The sequence below is a fragment of the Tachypleus tridentatus genome, chromosome 4 (genome assembly GCF_004210375.1).
Source record: "Tachypleus tridentatus isolate NWPU-2018 chromosome 4, ASM421037v1, whole genome shotgun sequence".
Taxonomy (NCBI): domain Eukaryota; kingdom Metazoa; phylum Arthropoda; class Merostomata; order Xiphosura; family Limulidae; genus Tachypleus; species Tachypleus tridentatus.
In genome coordinates, this window is record NC_134828.1 from 31,777,718 (window position 1) to 31,804,831 (window position 27,114).

Genomic DNA, 27,114 nt, shown 5'->3' on the forward strand with positions numbered 1-27,114 from the left:
AATCTGTAGAAGTGCGGAACAAATGTAACCAGTATAACTGCTTATTACTGGATTATTAATACCAGGTAAATCGTCAGTCTATCTGTATGTCAAAGAAAATAGTTTCGGATTTAGCAAATTATTTATAAATTTATTTTCATAATAAAAATAACAATAATAATAAATGTATAAATTAGAAACACAACTTGAATAATTATAACTCATCGGTGTATCTGATATTTGTTTATAAATGTGTTTATCAAAATTAATATGATTATTATATGCTGAAACTGAATATGTTTTTGACATTATTAGCATTAAAAGTTAATTTCTGTATTTTTGTGGATAGATCTATAGAACCATCTCTGTTTAGATTGTATCTGTTAATTATGTTTTATCTAAGTTATTAAGACTTCTGTAAATTCGGTTTTGGTTTGGTTTGTTTTGAATCTCGCGCAAAGCTACTGGAGGGCTAGCCGTCACTAATTTAGCAATGTAAGACTACAAAGAAGGCAGCTAGTCATCGCCACCCACCGCCAACTCTTAGTCTACTCTTTTACCAACGAATAGTGGGATCGACTGTAACATTATAACGCCATCACGGCTGAAAAGGCGAGCATATTTGATATGACGAGAATTCGAACTCTCGACTTTCGGATTACGAGAAAGAGTAATAGAAATTGACTGTCACCCTTGTAGCGTACTCATAGCCTTAAAGTGCAGAGCATTCTTACAGCAATGGACTGCGAACCATAAATCATCGGATTTGAAGTCCGAGTTCTCAAGCTTCTTAATAGCTTTTATGAAACAGAAAAGTAAAAAAAAAAAAAAAAACTTCAAACAATTTGTAGAAGGTTAACAAATATTGTAAAATTCCAAGTTAATTCTATAGTTTTCTGACAAGGAAGACGATTTTGAATAGTAAAGTAAGTTTCTGATAATTCAACATAGATTAGTTAAGAACACGCGTACAATAGACTTATAAACTGTAACTTTTAAGAGTGTGTACCCACAACCACGCGCACGCAACCGTTATACACACGGAGAGTAATATACAAGTTAAAATGTGATGGAAGCAGATTTATTAGGTTGTTGTTTTGAGTCAAACACAAAGCTACACAATGGGCTATCTGTGCTCTGCCCATCACGGGTATCGAAACCCAGGTTTTAGCGTTGTACGTCCGCAGATATACCGCTAAGCCACTGGGGCTCAGATTTATTTGCGGATATTTGTTGCAGGCGAAATGTACAACCGTTGAACAGACTGATAATAGCTAAAACGAATATTCATCTTAATATGTGATAGAAGTGGTCACGAGTAAATACCAATAGACATGAATTACTTGAACTAAAACCTAATCATTTTTGTTTTTATTGAATACATTTACCCGAAAGTTTTCCCATTGTTTAGGGCAGATCAATCATAGGTTTATTCCTGTGTGTACACATTCACTATTAATTAAGAAGTTACGATGTTTACCACTAAGTCAATTCTGGTAACAATATTATGTTTTAAAACTAAATCGAAGACCACCGCAAACCCTAGTCCAGAAAATGTTAATCTGATGACTCCATTAAAAATAAGCTAAACCTACAGAATACGAAATTATGGCATCTATCAAAATCACAAATTAATGACAGAGAAAACGTAAATATTTATCTTATCATATGACTCAATTAAAATACTCAAACTAATTATACAGAAGACGTAAATACTTAGTTTATCCAACAACTTGATAAAAATACACAAAGTAACACAAGACAATGCATGAATGTTTAGCTTATGTGACAACTGTATTGTATAGAAAGACACAAGATAGTGTTAGAAAGTACACGCTAAATTGTCATGAGTTTTTCAACTAAAAATTTAGATATAATGGGAACTTTTCGTGAAGTTAAGTACTTAAGAAAACATTTTTTAAATTCTAGTCCATTTCTCACGGTACCCCTTTGGGACAGCGGTGAGTCTTCGGATTCACAGTGTTAAAATCAGGTGGTCGATTCCGTCGGTGATAGAAAATAGTCTGATATGGCTTTGCTATAAAAAAAACACACACAAATATACTATTTCCCACATGTCACATATCTTTTGGTGGAAATGAAGGCATTTTAGGACAGTCTTATCAGAAAACAAGCAGGCAGATATGTAATCGTTGACAACCAGATAAAAAAATTCAGCCAATTTCTCCTACGTGCTTTATTAAACCATGTTCTTTAATCTGTAGATGGCTGGTAGTTTTCATGGCTTGCTTTTTTCTTTTTTTGCTATTAACCGCACAAAATCTACAAAATATTATGCATGCTTTTCTCACCCTGTGTACTAAAACCCGGATTTTATTGTTAAAGCTCACCGAAAGAAGTGATTTCATGAATCAGGTTATTAATGAAATAAAGATAAGTAGATAATATGCAACTAATGTTGTTTGTGGGTATAAATAGTACGCTATTAAAAGTTTAAAAATAACACTGCACAACAATTTTTTAAAGTTTTGCTTCCTGAAAAGTTTTTGCTGATTGTGACAGGTACCTGGTGGGTATGCACAAATATAGTTTTGGTTTTGCTTCATCACATAGGAACTCTGAGAAATAGACAGTTAACTGTTTACCAGCAATAACATATTTAATTGCGTTTATGTTTCTAATACGCTATTAAGTTCAACACAATTAAAAGTGTTTTGCTCCTGATTTTCGTTTATATTCAATGTCCGGCGCATCACGTTGCAGTGTCCAACAGGAGTCAGGAAGCATTGACGGTTTCCAGTTGCCCTGATATCGTTTTTCCATTGTAGCAAAACTGAATATTTCGATGAAACGGTACGTGATGGGCAAATTTGGATGCGATATTCGTGATCGGCAGCCAAAGATCTATAAGGAACACCCAACAGTGTTCAAGAAGCAAAAACTTTGTTGTGTAGTGTATTTGGTTAATGATTATATTAATGATTAATTCGTACATACGTATACTACTACACAAAACTGCTAGAATAAGATAATATTTTTTCATTCTTTCTCTTTTGAGGGGATAATTATTCCATACCATTACATATTGTAAATGTTAACACAATGATAATGTTTCACTGATGCTTCTTGACAACTGAATTGACCAGTGTGAGAATACATCACATTCCTCAGAATTCTCGTACATTTGTACTAAGGACGTAAGTGTTCTGCTTAAATGTATATATGGATCAAATATAAGGTCTGAAATTACTAGCATGGTACCCCATGTAGTGTCTTAACAATATATTTAAAAAAAGAGCAATAACCTAACATATAGTACCAGTTTACGCTAGACGAAATTATTTAACCAGCACTTCACAAATATACCCTGATAAAAATAGTGTTTAAGAGTATACATTAATTTTCGTTGTTATTCCTCGCCCCGAATAGCATTGAGAATTGTCAGTAGACCATACAAGTTTCACATTATTATGGTTGGATCCCGACAAGTTGCTGCAGACCTCAAATGCTTCCCAAACACTGTCAAAATACATCTTAGATTGTAAATTCGAAAACAGAAAAGGATGAAACAGAACACCTAAACTCAAGGATACTGATGTAAACATATCTTCCTTTATGCAGTCTTCGGAACAGAAAAAAGACTACTACTGATCTCAAGCAGTGTCAAAAGGACTCAACGAGAATGGAATATTTTGGAATGTATTTAAAAAGTACAAAAATTGGATTGTTAATGATTGGAAAAGAGTGTTATCGATGGATGAGTCCAAGTTTGAAATATTTGGTTCAAAGCATAGGTTGGATGTCTGGCGGAAGAAAGGTGTGAAATACCTCAATGGATAGTACTTACCACGAAGCATGGAAGAGGCAGTGTGGTGGTTAGTGGTATTTTTTTTCTGCTGAGGCGACAAGAGATATTTGCAAAATATGTGGAATAATGGATTATCGCAAGTACAATCAGATACTGATACATCATTGTATACCCAGTGATTAGCGTATTATTGGAAAAGGATTATACTATCAAGTAGATAATGACCACAAACAACCTACGCAGAAATTAAGTAGCTAAGGAAAGAAGCTGCTGGAGTCATTTAAATGATGCAATGACCCTATGATGTCCTAACCTTAACCCAGTTGAGCAGACTTGGGATTTGGTAAATCAAAAATTTGACAAATCTAAAGTTAATTTCAAGAAAAAAATTATGGAAGCGTATTATACACATGATATATGGTGCAATAATGCCTGAAAGGTTGTCTGCAGTTTTAACGCAAAGAGGGGACACATAAAATATTAACTGTTTGCTGAACTCAAACATGTCCATTCAATTTCCATTGTACTCGATTTGAAGATTAATAACATTTTGATGTTTCACCTGAGATTTACCTTTTATTGTTCTCTGGTAGTAGCCTGAAATCTAATTTTTAACTTTGTCCTGATAATTGTGCACGGTGTTGTACGAACATACATATGCGCATAAAGAGACATACACCTAAAATTATATTTAAACAGAAGATAATAGAAAGTAAATACCTGAGAAGATCCATTAGAGAGTCTTCTGTGGTTGTCAATCGTACAGAATCCTCACCACGAGCAATGTCTTTAGAGTTCCCCGCACCAGGATGAATAACCACAACTAGGATTACCCCAAGGATGATGGCTAAGACTGTTGTACACATATAATATACTATAGATCGAGCGCCAATTTTTCCTGAAAGCCTGGTATCCAGAGTTCCGAGTGCTGAAACAAGACTGGTGACGATCAAAGGCAAAATAAGACATTGCAACATTCGAAGAAAGAGTTCTCCAGGGTAATTGATGTACATAATTTGTCTTGGTGTCCAATCCCCAGTGTAACGAAGTCCAAACCCGAGAGCAATACCTACTATCACAGCCAGGAATGTCATAATTGCAAGAAGATTTATTTTAATACATGACAAGCATTTACTATGAGGAATTTCTTTGTTTTTTTGAGTGTCCTCATTTTCTACGTTTTGATACACGATCGTATCTCGTTTCAACTCCATTGGATATTTATTTTTATTTCTAAATGATCTGTGGCTAGAAAAAGAAGAAAGATAATTAAAATGAAAAGGAATATTTACCAAACATACTGAGTATTAAAAACAACGTAATTTAAATTTAAGTTCCAACTTGTCTTGTGGGAACGAATATGGACATAAAATAGTGTTATTTGAATAAACTTTTAAAAATAAATAAATGGTATTATAGACGTGTTGCAATCAATCTTATTTCTATTGTAGTTTTTATCTTATCTCTGGTCGTTTTATATTAGTTTAAATTAGGACTTTAAATCTAACTCATTTTGCCCCGAAAAACAGGAAGGAAGAGACCTTTATTAGGAGTAGAGATTAGTTATTTATTATTCTTTGGTAAGAGAATAGTTTTAATCCTATACTAGGAAAATGATATAGTTGTTACTATTTATTAAGAGTACAGCTATTATTCCTACAATAGGGATAAGGTTTCGCTGTTACTTCTTACTACGGGTATAGTTGTTAATCCAAAATTAGGGGTACGGAATAATTATTATTTTCTACTAGGAGTAAAGTATAGTTATTAACTCTATACTAAGGGTAAAGTAGAGTTATTTTTCCTTATAAAATGTAGAATTTAGTTGTTAATTCTATTCCAGGGTTAGGGTATGACATTAGGCATAAAAAGACCCGAAAAGAAAGCATAACAATTAAAATGCTATTAGTTAAACTGAAGAAGCTTGAATAAAACGTGTATACCAGGAATTATCACCAAAGTATTGAGTCGTTCAGTATAAAAACTTTCCCTCGGTAATTCTATGATGTAACCTAAGTGCACTCCTGTTTTATCATTAATTATTTCTTTCGAGAGTGTTCACTGTTTGAAAGATAATAATAGTTATTTTCGCAATCAGTGTCATTGATTGCTATTAGAGCTCACGTCACTGTGTGATATCATGAGTTGATACAGATTGAAGTGTGATATTTGCAAAAATTCAGCAAATAAAAATAACAAAAACATGTGTTGGTACGCAACCCATCTCTAGGTCAGAGGTGTCGCTAGGAGCTGGCACACGGAATCTGTGCCCAATTTTACCTGTTGGTGCCCCGAATTGATTTAATACTCTAGAAAAAATCACAGTAGAAAACTTTTGTCTTCAATAGATAATGATCATTTGAATATTCCACTTCAAGAGTATTCTATTATCTAATAAGATGCCAGAACAGATGTAGTCAGTTCGAATCATTGTAACGTTGTTTGGTTACCCCCGTGTATAAATTTTCTAGAGTGGTGAATGAAACATATATAACTAATAGTTAAATTGTTTGTTTTGAGGAATTTTTCAAGATTCTCTTCACACACGTTCCCTTTTCCCAATCAAATTTTTCTAGTGGCTTTTTTTTTCTTTACATCAGTTTTCCATCTTTGCATTCAGGTCTCTCGAACAAATCTTTCTTCGGTATTCTATCCAAACGCTTTGTAAAGTTGCTTATAGAACTTTTATAGTACCTATTATGGTGAAACTGATATTGGTGTTTAAACAACTGTGATACTGGATGCGTTTTCAATTTTTTTTTGTCACATGTTTGCTGCTCATTGGCCTGTTCCTACACTGAAAATTATGTTTCTTTGAACAGTAATATAGAAACTCTGTTTACTCTAATCTTATAACTTACAGAGTATATGGTAGTGTAGTTATTGTTAGTTGAGAAGTTCATTTGATCTTTTCACCCTAATCCTGTAGCTCACAACAGATCTACCTTATACCTGTCAATCTCATCTGCTACTGTCCCACAGTGACACAGTGGTATGCCTGCGGACTTACATCTCTAGAATTCGTATTTCAACATCTGTGGTGGGCAGAGCACAGATAGCCTATTTTCTAGCTTTGTGCTTAATTCCAAACAGAGAAAAATACAAACACGTCATCTGCTACTAATGAAGTTTTTCTGTGGTTATACATAGAACGTTCCATGTTACAATATTTAGCTTTCTCTCTTACCCTCATTTCTTTGTTTTCATTGTTGCATCCACTGGATGATTTTGACACAACCATTCCATTCTCACAAGAGATACATAGCATACAGGTTTAGTTTTAACCGCAGTTATATTTTCGGGCCTTATGATTACCGTAATAATTTCAGTTGTAACTTATACTGGTTTTCTGTGGTGGGGGTTTTTAGACCATTTCTAAGGATCCTTATACGCTTGTGATATCCGCTGAATGGGAAAAATCAGTACAAAGTAGTGACAGATTTGGGTCTGATATTTAATTAAACTTTTTATATTTTTATAGTGCTCATTGAACCAGAAAAGTCAAGGTGCACTAGCGGTAATTGTGTAGACCTTATAGTTAAATTATCTCTTTATTTAACCATGCTATTAATTGAATGTGGAAAGGGTGTTTCAGATAAAAGATATGTACATATACAGCAATATAATAATCACTAAGATTGGTATATCTGAGCATGCACTACATTCAATCTAAGGTTTTATAAAATATTGCATATACTTCAATAATCTATTCATCACGATGCATCGCCTCGTTCTTCCTCAACATTTTATTAGCAGCCGGCTTTGAAACACACGTGCAATGTTTTACAAGCCTGAACTTTAAATATAATACAAGCTAAACAGATGGAGAAAAATACACTAATAATAAATAAAAATAAAAACAGAAAGCCAACATTTGAACGACAAATTTTTTGTTTAATCATATTTTTCAGAAAACACATAAATATTTACTAATAGATGCTTATTAACTGTAGCAAAAATAAACACTTGAATATGAGAAAAGTCCACAAATTTGTTCAGTTAACAGTCTTATACAACGTTAATAAGGTCCGTTTTTTGTTCTTAATCAGAAAGGTACACAATGAGCTTCCTGCACTGTGCTCACAATAAATATTGAAACCAGATTTTTAACCTCCCACTTACTGTTGGAGGGGCATGTGGAGGAGGGAAGTTCTCCTCCGCACCAAGTTTCATTTTTCAAAGTTCAATAGTTATAAATTCGATAAAATAGCGTTAATACCACCTTCAACCTGATTTGTAGATAGATTTTGAATTTTCATGAGAAGATGGTTTTGTTAAAATATGTACCAATAATTCAACATTTATCATTATAAATAAACTGATGTTATGAAATAAAAGCGTTTATAAAAGACGAAGATACTAATGTGTGCTTACAGACGAAACACATCAGGTTTTATGATATTAGACGCTAAATAAATCAAAAGGTTTCTTATTTTTCCTTCCCGCCTTCTACTAGGAAATCAATAAGTCTATAGATTTACAACGCTAAAACCAGGGGTTCGATTCCTCTCAGTGGACACAGGAGATAGCCCGATGTGGCTTTGCTATAATAAAACACTTTCTCTTCCTTGTAGAAGTTTCGAAGTCAAAAGTTAATATTGTATAAACTGATTAAGTTTCACAGTTCTGTACAAGAACAATTTGTTTCTTTGTAAGTTACGTGTATTTTCAGACTTCAAAATCGTGAAACGAGTGGTTTTAGCAAAAACGTTATATAGACATATATATGTATAATTATGCAAAAACGTTTAGAATAAGACTGTAGTGACGTTATTGCAAAAGTATGGTTTGTATGTAATATTCCAAGTATATATATATATATATATGCTAACTGGATTACCACTGCCCTGGACAGAAGTTATGCAAATTCTTGATTAACGAAAGGTTATCTTAGGACTTAACAAGCAGTCATTCCAAATTTGGTGAAGATCCATCAGCAGAGGGCGAAATAGTGACAAAAAACGCCCATAAAAACCGCAAAACAGAAAACTTACAATTTATATGTACCAACGCCTTGACCAGTTTTGGTGAATATCCATCCATAACCTGTGAATTAGTTGCATGGACATACAACAAATAATACTAACAATATTTATATAGGTATATTTAAGTGATAATACAGTAGTACAAAAGCAATTCAACAGAAAAATCTCAAGAGAATCTTAAGAATTTGTTTATCATTAAAAGGGGTGATAGGATCGTGACGGACGTGAAAATATTATGCATTCTTACGTGTATTAAAACAAATACGGTCTAGGTGCGAAAAACAAGGTTTGTTTGTTTTGAAATTCCCACAAACCTACACGAGGGCTATCTGCTCTAGCCGTCCCTAATTTAGCAGTGTAAAACTAGAGGGAAGGCAGCTAGTTATCACCACCCACCGTCAACTCTTGAGCTACTCTTTTACCAACGAATAGTGGGATTGACCGTAACATTATAACACCACCCACGGTTGAAAGGGCGAGCGTGTTTGGTGTGACGGGGATTCGAACCTGCGACCCTTATATTAGGAGTCGAGTGCCTTAACAACCTGGTCGTATCGGTAACAACAAGGTCACGAAGTTGTTTTGAAATAACATTAAAAATAAGGGGATGTTGCTTTTATACGTTCTTTCCTTTAGGTATTAAAGTTATAGCTGTTGAGTCCACATGTATACGTATGAATGAAAAACATACCTGATAATACTGCAACATGTTTACAGGTATAATACACCACTTTGGTTTGCCCATACATTTAACAATTTGTATCAGATAAGTAGAAATGTATAATGATACGATCTTTCTATATGCAGTTTGCTTGACGTAACTTTTTGATGACGATGCTAGGAAGACATTAGGTTAGGTTTGCCTTTGAAGAAGAAAAGTCCAATTTTAGAAAAAGTTCGGGTTATACATCAATATATATTTTTGTACTTTAATCTCAGTTGAACAGTCTAGTCTGAGTTACGTTACCGTCTCAAAGACAGTAAAAATACTCAGGATTTCTATGCAAAAAAATAAAAAAGCAACAAAAATCTCGTTTATAGCTATGAGTAATTTTTGCATTCACGTGATATATTACGTCATGGTAGCTTCTTTGGAATCAAATGCGTCACGTTTTCATATATATATATTAAAATTATTACAGAGTGTTTCACAGCTTTTAGTATTCGTATTAGTTTGTGCTATGCACATAAAGGTGCTAAAGATAGCATACATAAATATAGAACTTTGTTATCAGGTGTACGTTTTACGTAGGTATCAAAATACCGATTGGTTGAATAGAGGCTTCTACACTGTCAACCCCCCTAGTATGTAATAGCTATTTTACGCCGTATAGTTAGTTAATATGTATGATGCGAAAATAAGAATAGAGTGCACAGATGTCATCAAACGTATCCATAATTTTGCTGTTGTTATTAGTAGTCTGAGAATAGCCTGGTGGTTGGGATACCATACTCATAAAATGCGAGTCAGGGGTTCAAATCCCCGTCGCTGAATATGCTCGTATTAATAGCTGTTGGAGTGTTATAATGTGACGGTCAATTAATTAGCTAAGCTAAAAAAGAAAGCCCGCTGCTAAGTCGGGGACGGCGAATGCGGATAGTGCTCGTGCAACTTTGCACGAATTTCAAAACAATCCAGTCAGTTAAAAATATATATATATATTTATTTGGTCGATATGTTTTATCCTAATAATCTTATTTCACATAATAATAAGTTTTTGATAAATATCATTCAATAATTTTAGCAGTCTTATGAACGCGCATACACATTTATCACATATATTTGTCTTGGTTGCAGTGATGGCATTGATTCTTGCACACGTAGTACACAGTAATGCCTATATTTATTAAATATGCCCTACCCTGTAGTCGTTTCTGAACGATATATATTAATTGTTACTTAAAAATTTAATTAACTGGGCTGATAGGACTGAAATGTTTATATGGAGTCCCACGGTAGGTCAGTGTATGTTTACAGATTTTAAAGCGCTAAACTCTGAGGTTCCGTTTCTTAATGGTGAAAATAGTGCAGGTAACCTGTTGAGTAGTTTTGCGGTAGACAACAACAACGTTTATAGTTGTTTTTTATATGAAACTAGTTAGAGTACTCGTCTTTCGGACGGGTAATTAAACTTTGTTTCACAAAATATATAAAACTTGTACTTCTATTGCTGTTCTTACCACATTAAACATTAAAACTACAATAATGATGTATAAAAGTTCCGTTACTGAAAACAAATGTTGTTTTCAAAACTTCTATCAACATGACGTTATCAGTGTGTGTCACTGACTCAAGTGTGGTTAGTTTGTTTGTAATTAAGAAAAAAGCTACACAGAGGACGTTCTGTGCTCTGCTTACCACGGGTATCGAAACCCGGTTTCTAACGTTATAAGTCCTCACAGACATCACTGTGCCACTGCGGAGGTTTCAGATTTTGATGTTGATTGTTCAAGAAGTGTGGAAACGTATAAGTAACAGATACACACGCACATATTGACGTTTATTTAGATAGATAATTGTAAAAATAATACCGATGAAGTTTCAGATAAAAACATAACGCTGTTGTTGTTGTTGTTTTGAATTAAGCACAAAGCTACACAATGGATGTAGTGCTCTGCCCACCACGGGTATTGAAACCTGGTTTTTAGCGGTGTAAGTCCGCAGACACACCGATGAGCCACTGAGAGGGGGGGGAACATAACGCCTGTCAGTTTACCTGTTCATATAGAAAGTAACATAGAGAGTACTAACAATGGTTGCTGAGGCTAAAAACATACTATCTGAATAATAAATAATTACCATGCAAAGTTAATATACAATTGGTTCGGCATGGCCAGGTGGTTAAGACACTCGGCTCCTAATCTGAGGGTGGCAGGTTCGAATCCCCTTCACACCAAACATGCTCGCCCTTTCAGCTATAGAGACGTTATAATGTAATGGTCAGTTCTACTATTCGTTGGTAAAAGAGTAGCCCAAGAGTTGGCTGTAGGTGACGATGACTACCTACCTTCCCTTTAGTCTTACACTGTTAAGTTACGGACGGCTAGCGCACAAAGCCCTCGTGTAGCTTTGCTCGAAATTTAAAGCAAACATTCTATATAATTCTTTATCAGGCAACTGCAATACGTTGTTCTGGTTAATGTTGTATCTATAAAACTAAATACCTCCCCAGTGGCTTAGCGGTACGTCTGCGGACTTACCACGATAGAAACAACAACAACAATAAAACTATAAAAAAGAATAAAGAACTGAACTATTAACAGTCCAACTTACCTTAAAAGTGGTGTTCTGCTAGTTGATGCAAAATTCGTGTAGTCGTTCGTCATAGTTGTGTTTATTGCAGTACTGAATTTTATGAGTGCTTTTAAATTAACATCATTTCTGTGATAGCAAATATACTGCACCTTGGACAAGTACCTGTTTTCATTACCCACATGTGCACCTGGATATCTTTTCCTCGTATGATTACAGCTGGTCACAATAACCACAAAAGCTAGGGCCAACTGATAAGAACAAAAGCTAGATCGAAATAAACCTTGTACTCTACAGTATCTCTTTTACGTGTACGTCTACGATTAACAAATGGAAATGTCGTTCAGTAGAATATTTTGGATAAATTGACAAAAAATATTGTTTTCAATTTAAAGATTTGGTCAATTTTTTTTTTTTGATTTGGTTTGTAAACAGCTCATTTTATTAGGTTTGGTTTTTGAATTTTGCGCAAAGCTATACGAGGGCTATCTGCACTAGCTGTTCCTAATTTAGCAGACTAGAGAGAAGGCAGCTAGTCACCACCGCCAACTCTTGGTTTACTCTTTTACCAACGAATAGTGGGATTGAACGTCACATTATGACCTCCCCCCATGGCTGAAAGAAGGAGCATGTTTGGTGTGATGGAAATTCAAACTCGCGACCCTCGGATTACGAGTCGAGTGCTTTAACCACCTGGCCATGCCGAACCAACATTTTATTAGGTTCAGCGATTCCCCAATTATCTTGGCAAGATGACATTAGGTTTCCTTTATCATTTTAAAAATTCGATGTATTACTTTACCTTGCGTTTTAAAAGTAGACGAAACAAACTAATTAAATTTCAAGATTTGAGAAAAGTTACAAAGTGGAATAAGTTGAAAGCTCTTCTCTAACATTTCATAACAAACCTTTGTTTAATTTAGATGTACAATGAAAAAAAGAGTAAAATCTCAAAAACCTCCAATTTCCTATTATATGAATCGTTTATTGTTGTTTATTACTAATATTTGTTACACTAAATACAACCAGGAAGGAAGTTTTCTTTTTAAAATTAAAATTGTGAACGTTTAGCTTGTAGGAAATTAGTTTAATTATGCAATCGTACGGTTTTTCCTGAATATATTCCACTATTTTTGAACTCTGTACTTACCGATGGGATATTTGAATCACATTGTTCTGAATTAAAGTGCTTGTGAGACCCTGACAATTCCTAGGTTGTATCTCCTCCGTTACTCATTCTGAGAGCTTATAGCGCTAAAATCGGGTTTCGATACCCGTGGCTGGTAGAGTACAGATAGCTTGTTTTAAAATTAGGTTTAGGTTACATGCTGCAAGCGCTGTTTTACGTGTATATTTTTCAGGCTAGTTTGTACAGGTTTCTGAATCAACTGTTTGAATAGGCCAATTTCTAAAAATTGCAGAAGCACATACACGCTTGTTTGAGCAAAATTTATTATGTGGAACTTTCACCTGCTTTAAAGTTCAGTAATTTGTTTATGGCTTCACGACATATAGCCAACGTGATCAGCCGCGTGCAAACGCTACATGAAAACTGAGAAAACTTTCAATGAACATACCTACCTAAACATATATTCTATACTAGGTATGAATGGGTGAAATTCAACCTATATAAAAGCTAGCTCTCGATTATGAAAGCCAAAATGCATTTATTCAGATAGAATTCTTCGAATACTCTTTGCTTAGGAGAACAGATTAATAGAGCTCTTGAATAGCTGACGTTGATTTCAGTGTTCCAGGGGTTGACATAAATAGGATAGATCTTCAGGTGTAGAGGGATGGAGGAACATTCCGCCTCAACGCAGGAAGAGTCTATGGTTGCACCAGGTTTGGCCTGAGTGATAAAAGTGGCAGTTTGTAACGACGTAAGGTGTGGCGGTAATTCGTCGACTATTACTGGCGAGATCGGTAAGGTGACTGGCGAAGGTGGTCCTGGCAACGAGAGAAAAATGATAGCAGAGGGAGTTTGGCGCGTTTTACTTGCTCGGTGACTGCTACGGAGTCTCAGGTGACTTGTCTAATGACCAGACTCTAACTCAGTGTGTGTATACACACACATTTCGGGCAATTGGTTAGGAATAAGGTTAATATTTCTCGAAGACTGAACAGTCCTACTTCCCTCTGCTTGTGGTAAAAAGGTTTGAATATTAGGTGAGTGACTATCGTCTATATTGGGCCAAATGAGCTGATATATTTAACAAAAATCTGGTAGGCGCAGGTCTAGTAGGCTTGGCAGGCAGCAAAGCAAAGATAAAGGAAAAAATCGGTAGAAGAAGCAAGTTGACGGCAGGCTAGATGAAGCATCAACTCAAACGTCATGATTCAGGGCCGAGTATGTGTAATAATAATAAAATCGTGGCAGGTATTCCGTTTTAACATTTTGCGCCTCAGAAAGAAACGCAAAACAATCGAGGGCGCTCAGAAGAGTCCTACTCTTTGCCCTACTTATGAAGTTAAATTTCGTGCTGTGCTACTGATTAAGAGCTAAACCGAAAGAATTTTAAGTATACCAAACTGTGCTGCAGGCTGGTGACAAAGGTCAGTTGGTGGTCAGCAAGAAGATAGCTATCGACCTCCTCCAAAAAACAAACAAACAAAGACACAAGCGAATAGTGGATATGTAAATCCAAAAGTCTCAGAATTTGCTGGGTGGTGGAGAATGGGAGTACCCCGAGAAAACCCACTTTCACGATCAGGGCGCCAAATAATCTACCCTAACCGTGCCACATTTTAAATGAAGTAAAACAGCAGTTCAGTTTTAAGCTTAAATCATTTTTGTATTAACCTATTTTCTGTTATATCTACAGTGTTTTTAATAAAACAAACCTCTTTAATCAACTGAGACACTTAATTAAAAAAATCAACAAACACTTTTCGAATTTTGTAGTCTATGTATTTCATTTTATACTTTCAGAACATAGACTAACAACAACATAAGACTATGTATTCTAAAGACGGCTGCTATAAATATTAGAACTTTAGTTGAAATAAAATACAGAACAACGTTTCGATCTTCTTAGGTGATTTTCAGGTTAACAAAACTGTTAACATTTATTATAATAAAAAAAAGAACAACGTTTCAATCTTCTTAGGTTATCTTCAGGTTAACAAAACTGTTAACTTTTATTAATATAATGAAATACAGAACAACGTTTTGATCTTCTTAGGTCATCTTCAGGTTAACAAAACTGTTAACTTTTATTAATATAATAAAATTCAAAACAACGTTTCGATCTTCTTAGGTCATCTTCAGGTTAACGTGTTAATAATAAAAAAATGTTCATTGTGGTAAATGAAATAATAATTTGATCTAAGTAAAAGGTTTTTTCCTTCAAGAGTTGTAAAAAAAATCCTTACGGGATAGAGAAAAATATATCATTTTCGAAATTTGCAGAGTTGAATAACAGAAAATCCATTATGAAAACCAAAACTACTTTGATGAAGTTAAAATTTGCAAGCCTATGTAATTATTCTGGGAATACGCCACGAATTCATTTCATGAGTGATCTCAGTTTTGATTGGCTCACAAAGAAATTTAGTGATGTTTGAGTGCCTCGATTATACTTCTCTATCTCTTTGATGGTCAAGCTTGATTTCGCAAAATTATTGATTTCAGTTATCTATGAAATGTGAGTTTAGGGTATACTATAATTGTATTTACTCCGTCATTTTGACGGGCTATACAATAGTGCAGTATTAAATCATTGCACTACTGAAATTTTAATCTCACAGCAAACTCAAGTGAAAACAAATTAAACTTCAAGTAGCTCCATATCCTTCACTTAACTTATCTAACTGAAGACATCTCATTCTTCATTTACTTGCTATCCTTTGGTATTAACAAATGATATATAGATTTTGAGATCATACAATAGAAATAATAAGATAAGAAACATTGGAAACCCTTAAACTGAAACAGTGGTACTGATATAATGTACAAAAAATGTATGAAAGCTAGTCCAGTATTTTATAACGTAAGATGTTTATAATATACTCGTTGTATTGTTTGTTTGTTTTTGGAATTTCTCGCAAGACCACGCGAGGTCCATCTGGCTAGCCGCCCCTAATTTGGCAGTGTAATACTATAGGGAAGGCAGCTAATCACCACCAACCACCGCCAGTACTTGGGCTACACTCTTTTACCGACATCACATTATAACGCCCCTACGGCTGAAATGGCGACATGTTTAGTGTGACGAGGATTCGAACCAGGTTACAGATTGAGTACCCAAATCACCTGACCATGCTGGACCTATTAATTGTATCTTGAGGAATTTGTTAATAAATGTTTCAGTATACTTGTCAAGTTTGTGATTTGACAATGTTGTTATAAAACATATTATGTATTGATAAAAGTAAACGTATTGGATTTATAAATTGTTAAAGAATAATTAATTGACTTGTAATTAAATGTTCTTATGATTTGAAACTTTGTTGTACATGTTCACTTGTGAAACATGTCCTTGATGCTTTGGTAAACTAATAAGCTTAAGCGTTATGCTGCACATAAAGTGAAGTTTTGAAAGCTAAGGAAATAGAATGTCTGGTTTGTCTGTCAGCTTTATAGAAGCTAAAGCATTTCTTATTTTAATCTTAGGCGAACACGTCATCTGATTTTACGCAAGAGCTTAGTTTATCCACTTACCACCAGCTGGGATGCATCAGCAATAGGTTGAAAGAGTGATCTACCTGTAGTAAACATTCGTTTTTCGAAGTGTTAAAAATATTATTTATCTACTCTCGATGTAGTAAGCAAGAAACAACTCTCGTCAAAAGATCTGTGGAAATTTCTACAAAACAGTGAGAATCAGGCTGACCATGATTTACAAAGAAACCTAGGGTCATGTAGACTTTCAGGGTGAATTGATGAGTAGAACTTGCTGTTTTGCCATCTTGTCCAAGGATAAACAGTTCGTTCTAGAGTTGTAATCCCTGAGTATGTCTATTACCCTGCATAGCAATCAGTGGCATTGCGGCCAATGGCAAAGAATCTGCAAGGAAGAGGCTTTGGCAATACGGAAAGCCTGTTTAGCCAATCATGTTTTACCCCATATGTTTAAAGGTATGATGAATAGAAATCTGGACTGTTTCTGGAAGTGTTTGAGACAGAATACTCTTTAGAATGGCTGATCTGAGGTGCTGGAACTCTATTTTGTATCCTGAGCTTGGACGATTCACCTATGAACTTTATCTAGCATTTAGGTGAGGTGCTACTGGAATACTATATACCAGAGTACCAGTGAATTGTAATGTTTCAGCAAAAATCAACTTTAATTTTCTAAAGACACGTGGTGCACTTTCATATTTGCGGAACGTTTACCTTCATGGTTTCATGGTGTTTACAAGGTCGTGCAAAATACGCGAATATCCATACACTGGGTTAATAAATGGACAAACTATTAGACGTATGCTTATATATCTGGTTGAGTCCCGACATCTTAAAGCCAACAAAATACCCTCCGAGAGCTCTAGTTATATTGAGAAGTTAGGCACAGGAAAGGGGGTAGTAAAATGTCTTCCAGCATTTGACCGGCACCAGTGATGGTGGCGCAGACTCAGAGAGTCCCTACTACCACTAGAAGAAAAGCCGCCATTACCAGAAGCAAACCAGTTATTAAAACCTCACCATATGCCACTCCACCACCGTTGTTGATGGTTAGGATATTTGGTGTTAATAGTGAATGGTGCTAGTATACGTATTAAATAGATGTATGATGTATTAAAAATTTGTACATTTGAAGATGATGTATAGCTAAGAATTCAAAATTAAGTAGAAAGGGCATTGAAATTTTTAACTGAAATGTTGTCAGGTGTTTTGTAAGAATTAGAATCACTATCTGATTTAGCTGAGTGGTGGGAGTTCTGAAAAACGTATCTCATGGCTTTCACTCGATTTCATATACATGAAAAGATCTTAAAACTTCTCCAAATGCAATGAGATGGTTATTTTTTCTCTGAAAGCATATTTTTACATTTTCTGCAAAAAAAAAACACAAATAATTATCCTAGATTTTGATCATTTTAGCCTAAAAGTTTTAGTTTGGCTGTGTTCTGCAAATGGTTGTTCATTTCATTTTTTTTCCAAAAAAGTAAAACATGTTGAGTTAGATGGATCAGAGATGGCAGAACATTAAGATACTACAGTTATTGAGTCGTAGCCTCAGAAAGTAATCTGAGAAGGTTACCAAAATATTAGGTTGTCCAGAAATAAATGTTGTTTTTGAACTGTGAAGTTTGGAAAAGTATAAACCAGAGTTGTAAAACATGCTTTAATCAAAGTAAGCACCATTTATTTCAACACACTTTTATTAACGTGTAGCGAGCTGTTTATCCCTCCGTTGTAGAAATAAGGGTTTCTATGGTCAATAAACTCCTTGAGAACTTCTTCTGCAGTTGCCTGGTTTTGCAAAAGTTTATTGTTCAAAACGTTGTCAAAGCGCTAGAAATATTAAAAATCTATAGGAGAAAGATATGGAAGATAAGGCGTATGAAGCATAGTCTCGATTCCCAATTCATTCAATTTTTGGAGCGTCATCCATAACAGGTCTCATAACGTCAATGTTTATTGATCTTCAGTCAACTCATGCGGAATCCACTTATCCAACTATTTTCTCTTTCCAATCGCACTTAGGTGGTCGACAATGTTTGATTTGCTTGTGCTTAGCTTTCCTGCAAGCTCACGTACTGTTGGACGACAGTCTGTCTCAACTGCTTCCCTTAATGTGTTTCTATCTAAGGATGGCTTTCTTCCATGACTTTTGTGGTCTTCAAGACTTTCATCTCCATTCGAAGCCGGTATTTTCAGTAACAGAATCATGGTTGAACGCCTGGTTGATTTTCCGTGTAGTTTCTATAGTTTTTCGTCCAAGTTTGAGATCGTAGAAGAAAATCAGAAAGTCCTTCTTGTCCATGCTGTCCTGGGGGTTGCGAAACTTACTGTGAATAACGTTAAAATAGCACACAATAAGACACCTTGTAAGCGACATACGTTGGATTAAACAAACCAACCAATCAACGACACGTTACTCAATATTCAGCTTCTAAATGTGATCATGAGAATTCCGACATTTATTCCTGGAGAACCTAATAATGGTACACAAGCTAGAGACAGTCTGTCATAAGTTACTAGTGTATGTGATGATATAGCATATGGGAATAAGCATTTATTAATATATGTATATATATGGGTCACATCTTACAAATATATATATATATGCGTATTATATAGGCCCGGCGTGGCCAAGCGTGTTAAGGCGTGCGACTCGTAATCTGAGGGTCGCGGGTTCGCATCCCCGTCGCGCCAAACATGCTCGCCCTTTCAGCCGTCGGGGCGTTATAATGTGACGGTCAATCCCACTATTCGTTGGTAAAAGTGTAGCCCAAGAGTTGGCGGTGGGTGGTGATGACAAGCTGCCTTCCCTCTAGTCTTACATTGCTAAATTAGGGACAGCTAGCGCAGATAGCCCTCGAGTAGCTTTGTGCGAAATTCAAAAAACAAACAAACAAAATAAAGCATATTATATAAAACCATCAACTGAATAACGGAAATATTTAGCAACACATGAATGAAAATATGGATTTGTTCTAAATGTTTAGACCAGGCAATATGAATTTAACTGTGACTATTGACGTGTAAGGTGTTATTTAAATACATAATGCACTTGCTCGTTTCATTAACACTAGTGAGAGAATATTTCAGTTCCCACATTCAAATTCCTGGCAGGTGGATAAATTTTACTGAATACGTAGGAATTTCGTAATACACATTTTACATTTAACATTTCTAAATATAAATTTTACATAACGCTTTTGTAACTGTTGTGCAAAATCCTATGTGTTGTGAAATTGAGTATTCTATCTGATCTGAAACTGAACATTCTTCTGACGGCTCATGTATTGATTTCCAGTTGATATCGCTGTATTTCACTTAACGGCTAGCTATCTTTTTCTCGTTGATCACTTGAGTTTCCAAAAGCCGAAATTATAAAACGTCTTCGTTGGAATACTAATTTCCGATGGTAATCCGCTGAAGTTAACGGTTTGTAATGTTTGATATTTAAACGTTATTGGTCAAGTATCTTTAGTTTTTCGATTGATAAGCGTCAATCACAGTTATAACTTCCAATGTTTATAGAATGCCAGCTGTAGGAAATCAAAAACATAAAATTCTCTCTCGGTGTGTCTGTTTATAAACGTTAAAACAAAATCTTAGAAATTTCAGTTAACCCAACAATACGCTAGTGCTTTCGTGAAACATACCTTGCTGATTTTTACGCTCGGGAGTCTTCAACAAATTTAGAGAACAGCCGACAATTTCACAATATATATTTAACAGTATAAGGTACATTCTGACTACACATTCCCTGGGACTCAGCATATGAAACAAAACCTTAACATGTCAAGAAACCAAACAAACACAGCCACAAAACTATGTTCACCTGATAAAGTTAATGATGAAATCAACAAAATAAAACAACCCTTCATCAACATCATGAAATTTCTTCCAAAAATCGTTGAGAAAATTATACACACCTATATCAACAACACAATCAACAACAAACAAACAATAATAAAGTCCAAGAAACAATATCCATTCCAGCCGTCTTGAGAATAAATTTTCACCATAACCGTCTTGCTTTCACTAAGGGCAGTGTCAGATATGTCTTTTGTCACTTAAAAACATTTGTTAAATTACAAATTAGATAGAAGTGTGGCTTGATGGAAAAAAGCAGAGGCTTATTACAATGGAGCTCAGTCAAACTAGATTAATATCACAAGTGGGGTACCTCAGGGCTCAATCTTAAGATCTTTGTTGCTCTTTTTCATTTGTATCAATGACACACATGCAAGAAAAGTCAATAAACTGCTGAATTTTGCAGACGATATTCGTGTCTCTGGTGTCGCTAGTTGCGAAGAGGATGCTGTTGCTTTAAAAGAGATTTAGATAATTTACTGAGTTAGGCAAATAAATGGTAGATGGGTTTTAATTACGATAAATACAAGATATCGCATGTGGGTTATCATAATTTGAAATATAAGTGTAATTTGGATGGAAATAACCTTAAGAGTATCACGAAAGAAAAGAATATAAGTATAATGGTTGATCAACCTTTAAAGTCATCCAAGGAGTGTGCTATTCTAGAAGCGGGGCAAAAAGGATTTTAGGTTGTATCATCAGAAGTATTGAATACAAGTCTAAAGAGGTTATAATTTCATTGTATAGGTCGCTGGTTAGGCTAAATTTGAAATATTGTGTTCAGTCTTGGACTCCTTACCTTAGGAAAAGCATCTAATTGTTGGAAAGGGCTCAGAAGAGGGTTACTAAAATGGTGCCTGAGATAAAAGGGTTGTCATATGAGGATAGATTAAGATTCTTAAAACTGTTTTCTCTTAAAAGAGAAAAGTTAGAATGGATCTCATTGAAGTGCTTAAGATTGTAAATGGACTGATAATGTTGATGCATCAACATTTATGATATTTAACTGCTGGACTTATAAAACTAGGGGACACAAATAAAAGACTTAGGCAAATTGAAAGCCATTTCAATGAAGACAACTTTATTTTTCTGATAGGGTGGTTGACGTATGGAATGTATTGCTTTCAGATCTTGTGGAGGCAGTAAAGTTGAGTAGATTTAAGCGAAAGACTAATAGATACATAAATGATAACGGTTGATAATTTAAACTGAGTAGTTTGTGTGTTTACTATGTGTATTTATTTGTATATTTGATAATTATAAGATTATTTGTCCTTTTCCATTTGTACATAAAGGTGTGATAAAGAAAGGTGTTCAAAGTTTATGATGTATTTTTATTTTGGGACTTATAACTTTGCATTATTTTTATTGAGCAAATTATTTTTATTTGTAATAAATACAAAATTACTGCTTTTCTTATTAGTTTCTTAAAAAAGAAAGAATTTTAAATTTATTTAAGGATTTGTTTTGTAGAATGTTTTATTTCTGCATTTATATCTATATATCTATATTTACTTTAAAATTCATAGTTTACTTTTTGTATATTAATCTTCGTTTCAAAGCTCCTAAGAGTTTAGAAATATTTATTATATAATAATGTAGTTCATGAATTGCTAACGGGTTTTATTTTTATGTGATAATTTTATGCAGACTGTTAGACTCCTCATACCTATCTCAAGGAGACAAGCTATCTGCCTTTAAAATTTCAAAGTTTTTTTAGTTTATATTGCTAATTGCCTAATGAGTCAGTCTAATCATTTTGAAAGGGGTAGTCTCTGTTCAATATTTGTTTCATAGGAATTGTTATAATTAAAGGGTATGTTCGTAGTTGTGAGTGTGTACTTATGTTCCTTATAATAGGATAGTTTTATCCATATTTTGTGCAAAATAATATATTTATAATATATATAGCTATGCATATTTCGTACTTAGAGTGGGCACAAGACAGATAGACCATTGTAAAGCCATTGTTTTTATGAGATTTCCTGTGTAATTAGATATATTTTGAACTACAGCACTGATTACTTAGTGAACCATCTTAATATTCTTTAATGTTGTTTCTCAATAGTATTGGTCATCCCAAAAAGAACCTCAATAAGACAATATACAATCTAAAAAGATGTTCTTTAATGGTTGAGAACAAACTTCAAATTACACTATAAGACATATATTCAAATTGTGTTCAAATATTTCGATAATGATGCATCTGAATCCTTTGTAATAATAAACTTTTATTTATTTTGAAATCATTCTTGGACATCTATGAATAATCTCAGAAATGTGTTATAATATGATATATGAGTAAAAAATAATTAAATATTATAAACCTTGATTATGTTTTTCTTTGTAACTTAATTAATTCAACTACGGTTTGTACGATTCATTTTTTACGAATTCTAGTTAATAAGGTAAAGCAAAATTAATTAAAAGTAGACGTAATTTTAACAAAGCAGTTTATGATTTCATTATTCATCTTGTCATTCATATAGAGAGAGTTCATTCGAAGATACTGTTCTACTTCTAAAGCATCTTATTCCTATTTGGTTCCAAGCTTTCATAAAACTTTCAGGACTTTCAGAATACCATTGAAAACATGCTTTCATTGTTACTGCTAACGTAATAAACAATGCACCTAACACACTCAACAAAGTTATATCTTCACCAGTTATCGTAACTTGAAAGATTAAAGAAAATACAATTTCCAGGGAAGAAACTAAGGCCACATAATTAGACTTTTCGACAAACAAAGCGTTAATATAAAAATATTAAATTACAAAACAAATCATTGCAATCGTTAATATAAGACCATTGAGTAAAACAAAAAGAAATAAACGTTATATTGTTCAGTAAGTAACGATTATAACACAGACAGAATACATTTACAGCTTTGTTTCAAATGTTCAATTGTGGTACTCTTTGTTTGGCCCAAAAATACGAATGATATGTTAAGGGGGAATAAAATAGCGCCTTCGAATTAAAAATAAATTAACGCGCGCGGTTATTTAATACCATTACATGAAACGATTTAATATTCTGTTGAATACAGATCTCATAGATAATTTTAAGGTTGAATACAATTATTACCAAATTTAGCATGTACACCTACAATTTAATGTCATTGGTTAATGAGAACAAATATGGAAAAAAAAATTTTGCTAGTAATTCCTAGCTTGTAGGTTTAATAAATAAGCAGAATAAATAAAAGTTATGAGCGTTAGCTGCTTCATAATTACAATTATTTTTCTAAATCTGGAAAAGATCCGTTCAAATGATTTTAACATCATTCCCATCATGCTAGTAAATAACAATGTTTTTAATTAAAAACTATATATAACTATTACTACTAAATAAAATAACGTTCATTTTAAAATAGTGCTTGGTTGAGGAATTTCTCTTTATTTAATACACAAAAGAAAATTATGTTTTTTTCTTATAGCAAATTCACATCGGGTTATCTGGTCAGCCCACCGAGGGAATCGAACCCCTGATGTTAGCGTTATAAATCGGGAGACATACCGCTGAACAAGCGAGGGGCGAATGGAAAAAAACTGGATGTGTAAAAATAAAAATAAAGTAGAATCTAAGAAAGTATTAAGGAAGAAACACGAGTTCTGTCTTTCCAAAGTTATATCTAATCGATTTTAATTGCTTTATTTTCATGTTATCTACATACGGCTGAATACATTTTATAACAGAAAAACTTATGAGGAAACTATGATAACGAAATGCTTTAAAGTAAATATAAATGAAAAGCTTAATATACTTATATTTACTGGAAAATTAAACCACTAATCAATAACAAACGAGAAACAAACTGGTGTAATATAAATTTATCATAGTAATATATTTGATTTCCAGTTACTCCTCCAGTGGTGTCGATACCTCTGGTGAGCAGCGCACACACAGTCCATCGTGTATATTTGTGTTTAATTCTAAACAGAATCATGTCAGTTTTATTTTTTACTTCTAGGTGCCATGCTAAAAATTACTTACCCAAAACACTTAAAAACGCTTTCTTCTAATTGATATTGCAATAGTTTTTCCAAACTTAAATATGGAATATTCTCTTTACATCAAGACTGCAGTCCTTTAAATAATAAAACATAAATGTATATAATGATGACTTCACTTGTGTTCATGCAGACCTAATGCAAATATTACGACTAGTTGTTTTATTGGGGAAGTTAAAACGATTGTCGTTCGAGAGTAAAATGTGGATACACATCTGCCGTTATGATTGTGGACTGTGGAATTACACATTTAAGCAGTGGCGTCATCTCTTTTTTCGATTTGTATAGAATGAAGACATGCTACAACATTATGTAAGCAAACCTGATGTTAGAAATAACTCGCCACAAAGCGAGAGTGTATGAATACACAGTTAATATCATCAGAGTGTATCCAACACTGCTCTTAAATTAAATAACTAAATAAAATGTTGTATAACTTTAACCTAACATATTTTAAGTTTGAGAGAAATAAAGAAAAAGAGCTATTTAATTGTTATAAAGTGCATAACTACAACCTATAACACTCAGTCTGCTCAGAATGTAATGGGCCCGGCATGGCCAAGTGGTTAAGGCACTCGACTCGTGTCCCCGTCATACCAAAGATGCTCGTCTTTTCAGCCGTAGGGGTGTTATAACGTTACCGTCAATCCCACTATTCGGTGGTAAAAGATGCCCAAGAGTTGGTGGTGGGTGGTGATGACTAGCTGTCTTCGCTCTAATCTTACACTACAAAATTAGGAACGGCTAACGCAGATTGCCCTCGTGTAGCTTTACGCGAAATTCAAACCAGAATGTAATGTGATGCTATTTTTATTATATATTCGCATATTTTCGAATTTTACAACGATAGAAGTTTATTTATTTTTTGACATAATGAGAAGACAGGAACGATTAGAAATTTAGTTTATCGGAGAAAATGTTATTCTACATAAGATTAAAAACCAAAACACACATATCAAATATTTTTCGATTGGTTACTAATGATGTAGATATACTATAAAAGATTATTTAACAAAACGTTTGCAAGGTGCGACAAAATAGCAGTAAACATATCACAAGTACAACATTGAAGATTTGTCAGAGAATCAGCTAAAAATGTTTACAATACTTTTCATACAAACAATGACATCGTAAAAGAAAATTAAAACAATATTTAACACAGCATATGATACTCTATTTTGCAAAGATCTTACACCATCTAAAATATAATCGTAACTTTTCTTAACCATATTCTTTGATTTCACAATTATATAAATATATAAACATTGTTCTTGTTTTTTAATTACGGAATAATTAATCACGATATGTTATATTGTTTTTGAGCTACTCGTATTTTAAGAATGGAGTAATTTTCAATATTTTGCAAATTAAAACCTCACATTATTTACACTGGCAACTATACGGTGTTTAGGATATTAGTGAGTTTTTATTTTGATATTCACTTTGTTATAAAATACTCCGAAGATTTTCCATACACGAAATATTGTCTATTTTGTGTGATTTTAAAATATACTCTTTTTTTTTTTTAGAAACAGTGTTAGACACGTTGATATAATACTGAGTTTTCCTGAAGCTATAAAAGAAAGAAATGATTATATACTATAAATGTTTGAAATTGTATCATAACAATCTCTATATAAAATATATATTCCGTATTGCCATTTTTTCACTTAAAGTGTTAAAAATATTTGAGAAAGGAAAATGGAGTCCTTGAGAGTCACAGAAAATTTCTTCCTTCTAAAACGTTTTTTTTTTATCATATATTTCTAAGAGTATCGGATCTTAACATAATAATATATATGTTTAGAGAAAGTTGTTAGAAAACAGATAAGGTGTTCGAGTTTTCATGCGCATCGTGGATTTATCGTATGTTTAATTATAGATCAGTATTATTACAGACACCCACTGAAAGATATCATTAGTTAAGTAAATAACGTTTGGAAGTCGAGAGAGGAAACAGTTTATATAAATATATATATTCAACTAAGATTTGGTTAGTTGCTTTTCTACTCGTGTTGTCTACGTGTATTTATTATGGTTATTCAGCTTTGAAAAGGTAATGTAGACTTGGTAAGAACCTACGTTGTGTGACGCATAGTGTAAAAACTGGTTCATAAGATACAAACAAACTTTTGTAACTGTAAATATCAGTGACTTCTGATGAAAGTGAGGTATCTACATAAATCAAAATTAAACATTAACCTAGCAAACAATGTATCTAACAAAGAAAGAAAAGGAAATATCGGCTCTTTTAAAATAGTTTCCAGATTTTTCTTTTTCTGATTATATTAGTGTTCATGTAAAAAGTTTTGTTTTAAGATTCACAAATTCAACCAATCACGTTTATTTGTTTCTTTGTGATATATTTTACAGCTTGGTGTAATTATTCCTATTAAGCTTGCAGATTACACTAAACTTAATAGTATATTCAGTTAAAATAATCTAGTACTAAAATAGTTTTATTTATTTGTTTACAAACAAATGAATATTTAAATAATATGATTGTACTTGTAAAAGTAGTTAAATATTTTTGCTCCTTCACCTAGCGACCAAGATTTGTGAATTACTTGCCCCCTACAGATATTTGACCACTAACGTTTATAGATTCCGAACATTATAAACGG

General features: G+C 33.6%; 1 protein-coding gene across 3 annotated transcripts in view; it reads right to left on the reverse strand.

Annotated features, from left to right (window-relative positions):
* LOC143248808 (excitatory amino acid transporter 1-like) overlaps positions 1-24,635 on the reverse strand; it is a 47,875-nt gene extending 23,240 nt beyond the window's left edge. The window contains exons 1-2 of one of the 3 annotated variants that reach the window (XM_076497579.1): positions 24,474-24,635; positions 4,469-4,996 (exon numbers count right to left, since the gene is read on the reverse strand). In XM_076497579.1, the coding sequence (XP_076353694.1) occupies positions 4,469-4,962 (494 nt within the window). In that variant the 5' untranslated portion in view covers positions 4,963-4,996; positions 24,474-24,635. Of the gene's footprint in view, positions 1-4,468; positions 4,997-12,007; positions 12,226-24,473 lie in introns of those variants that run through there. The other 2 variants (XM_076497580.1, XM_076497578.1) reach the window with 2 other exon arrangements.
* Positions 24,636-27,114: the final 2,479 nt, after the last annotated feature.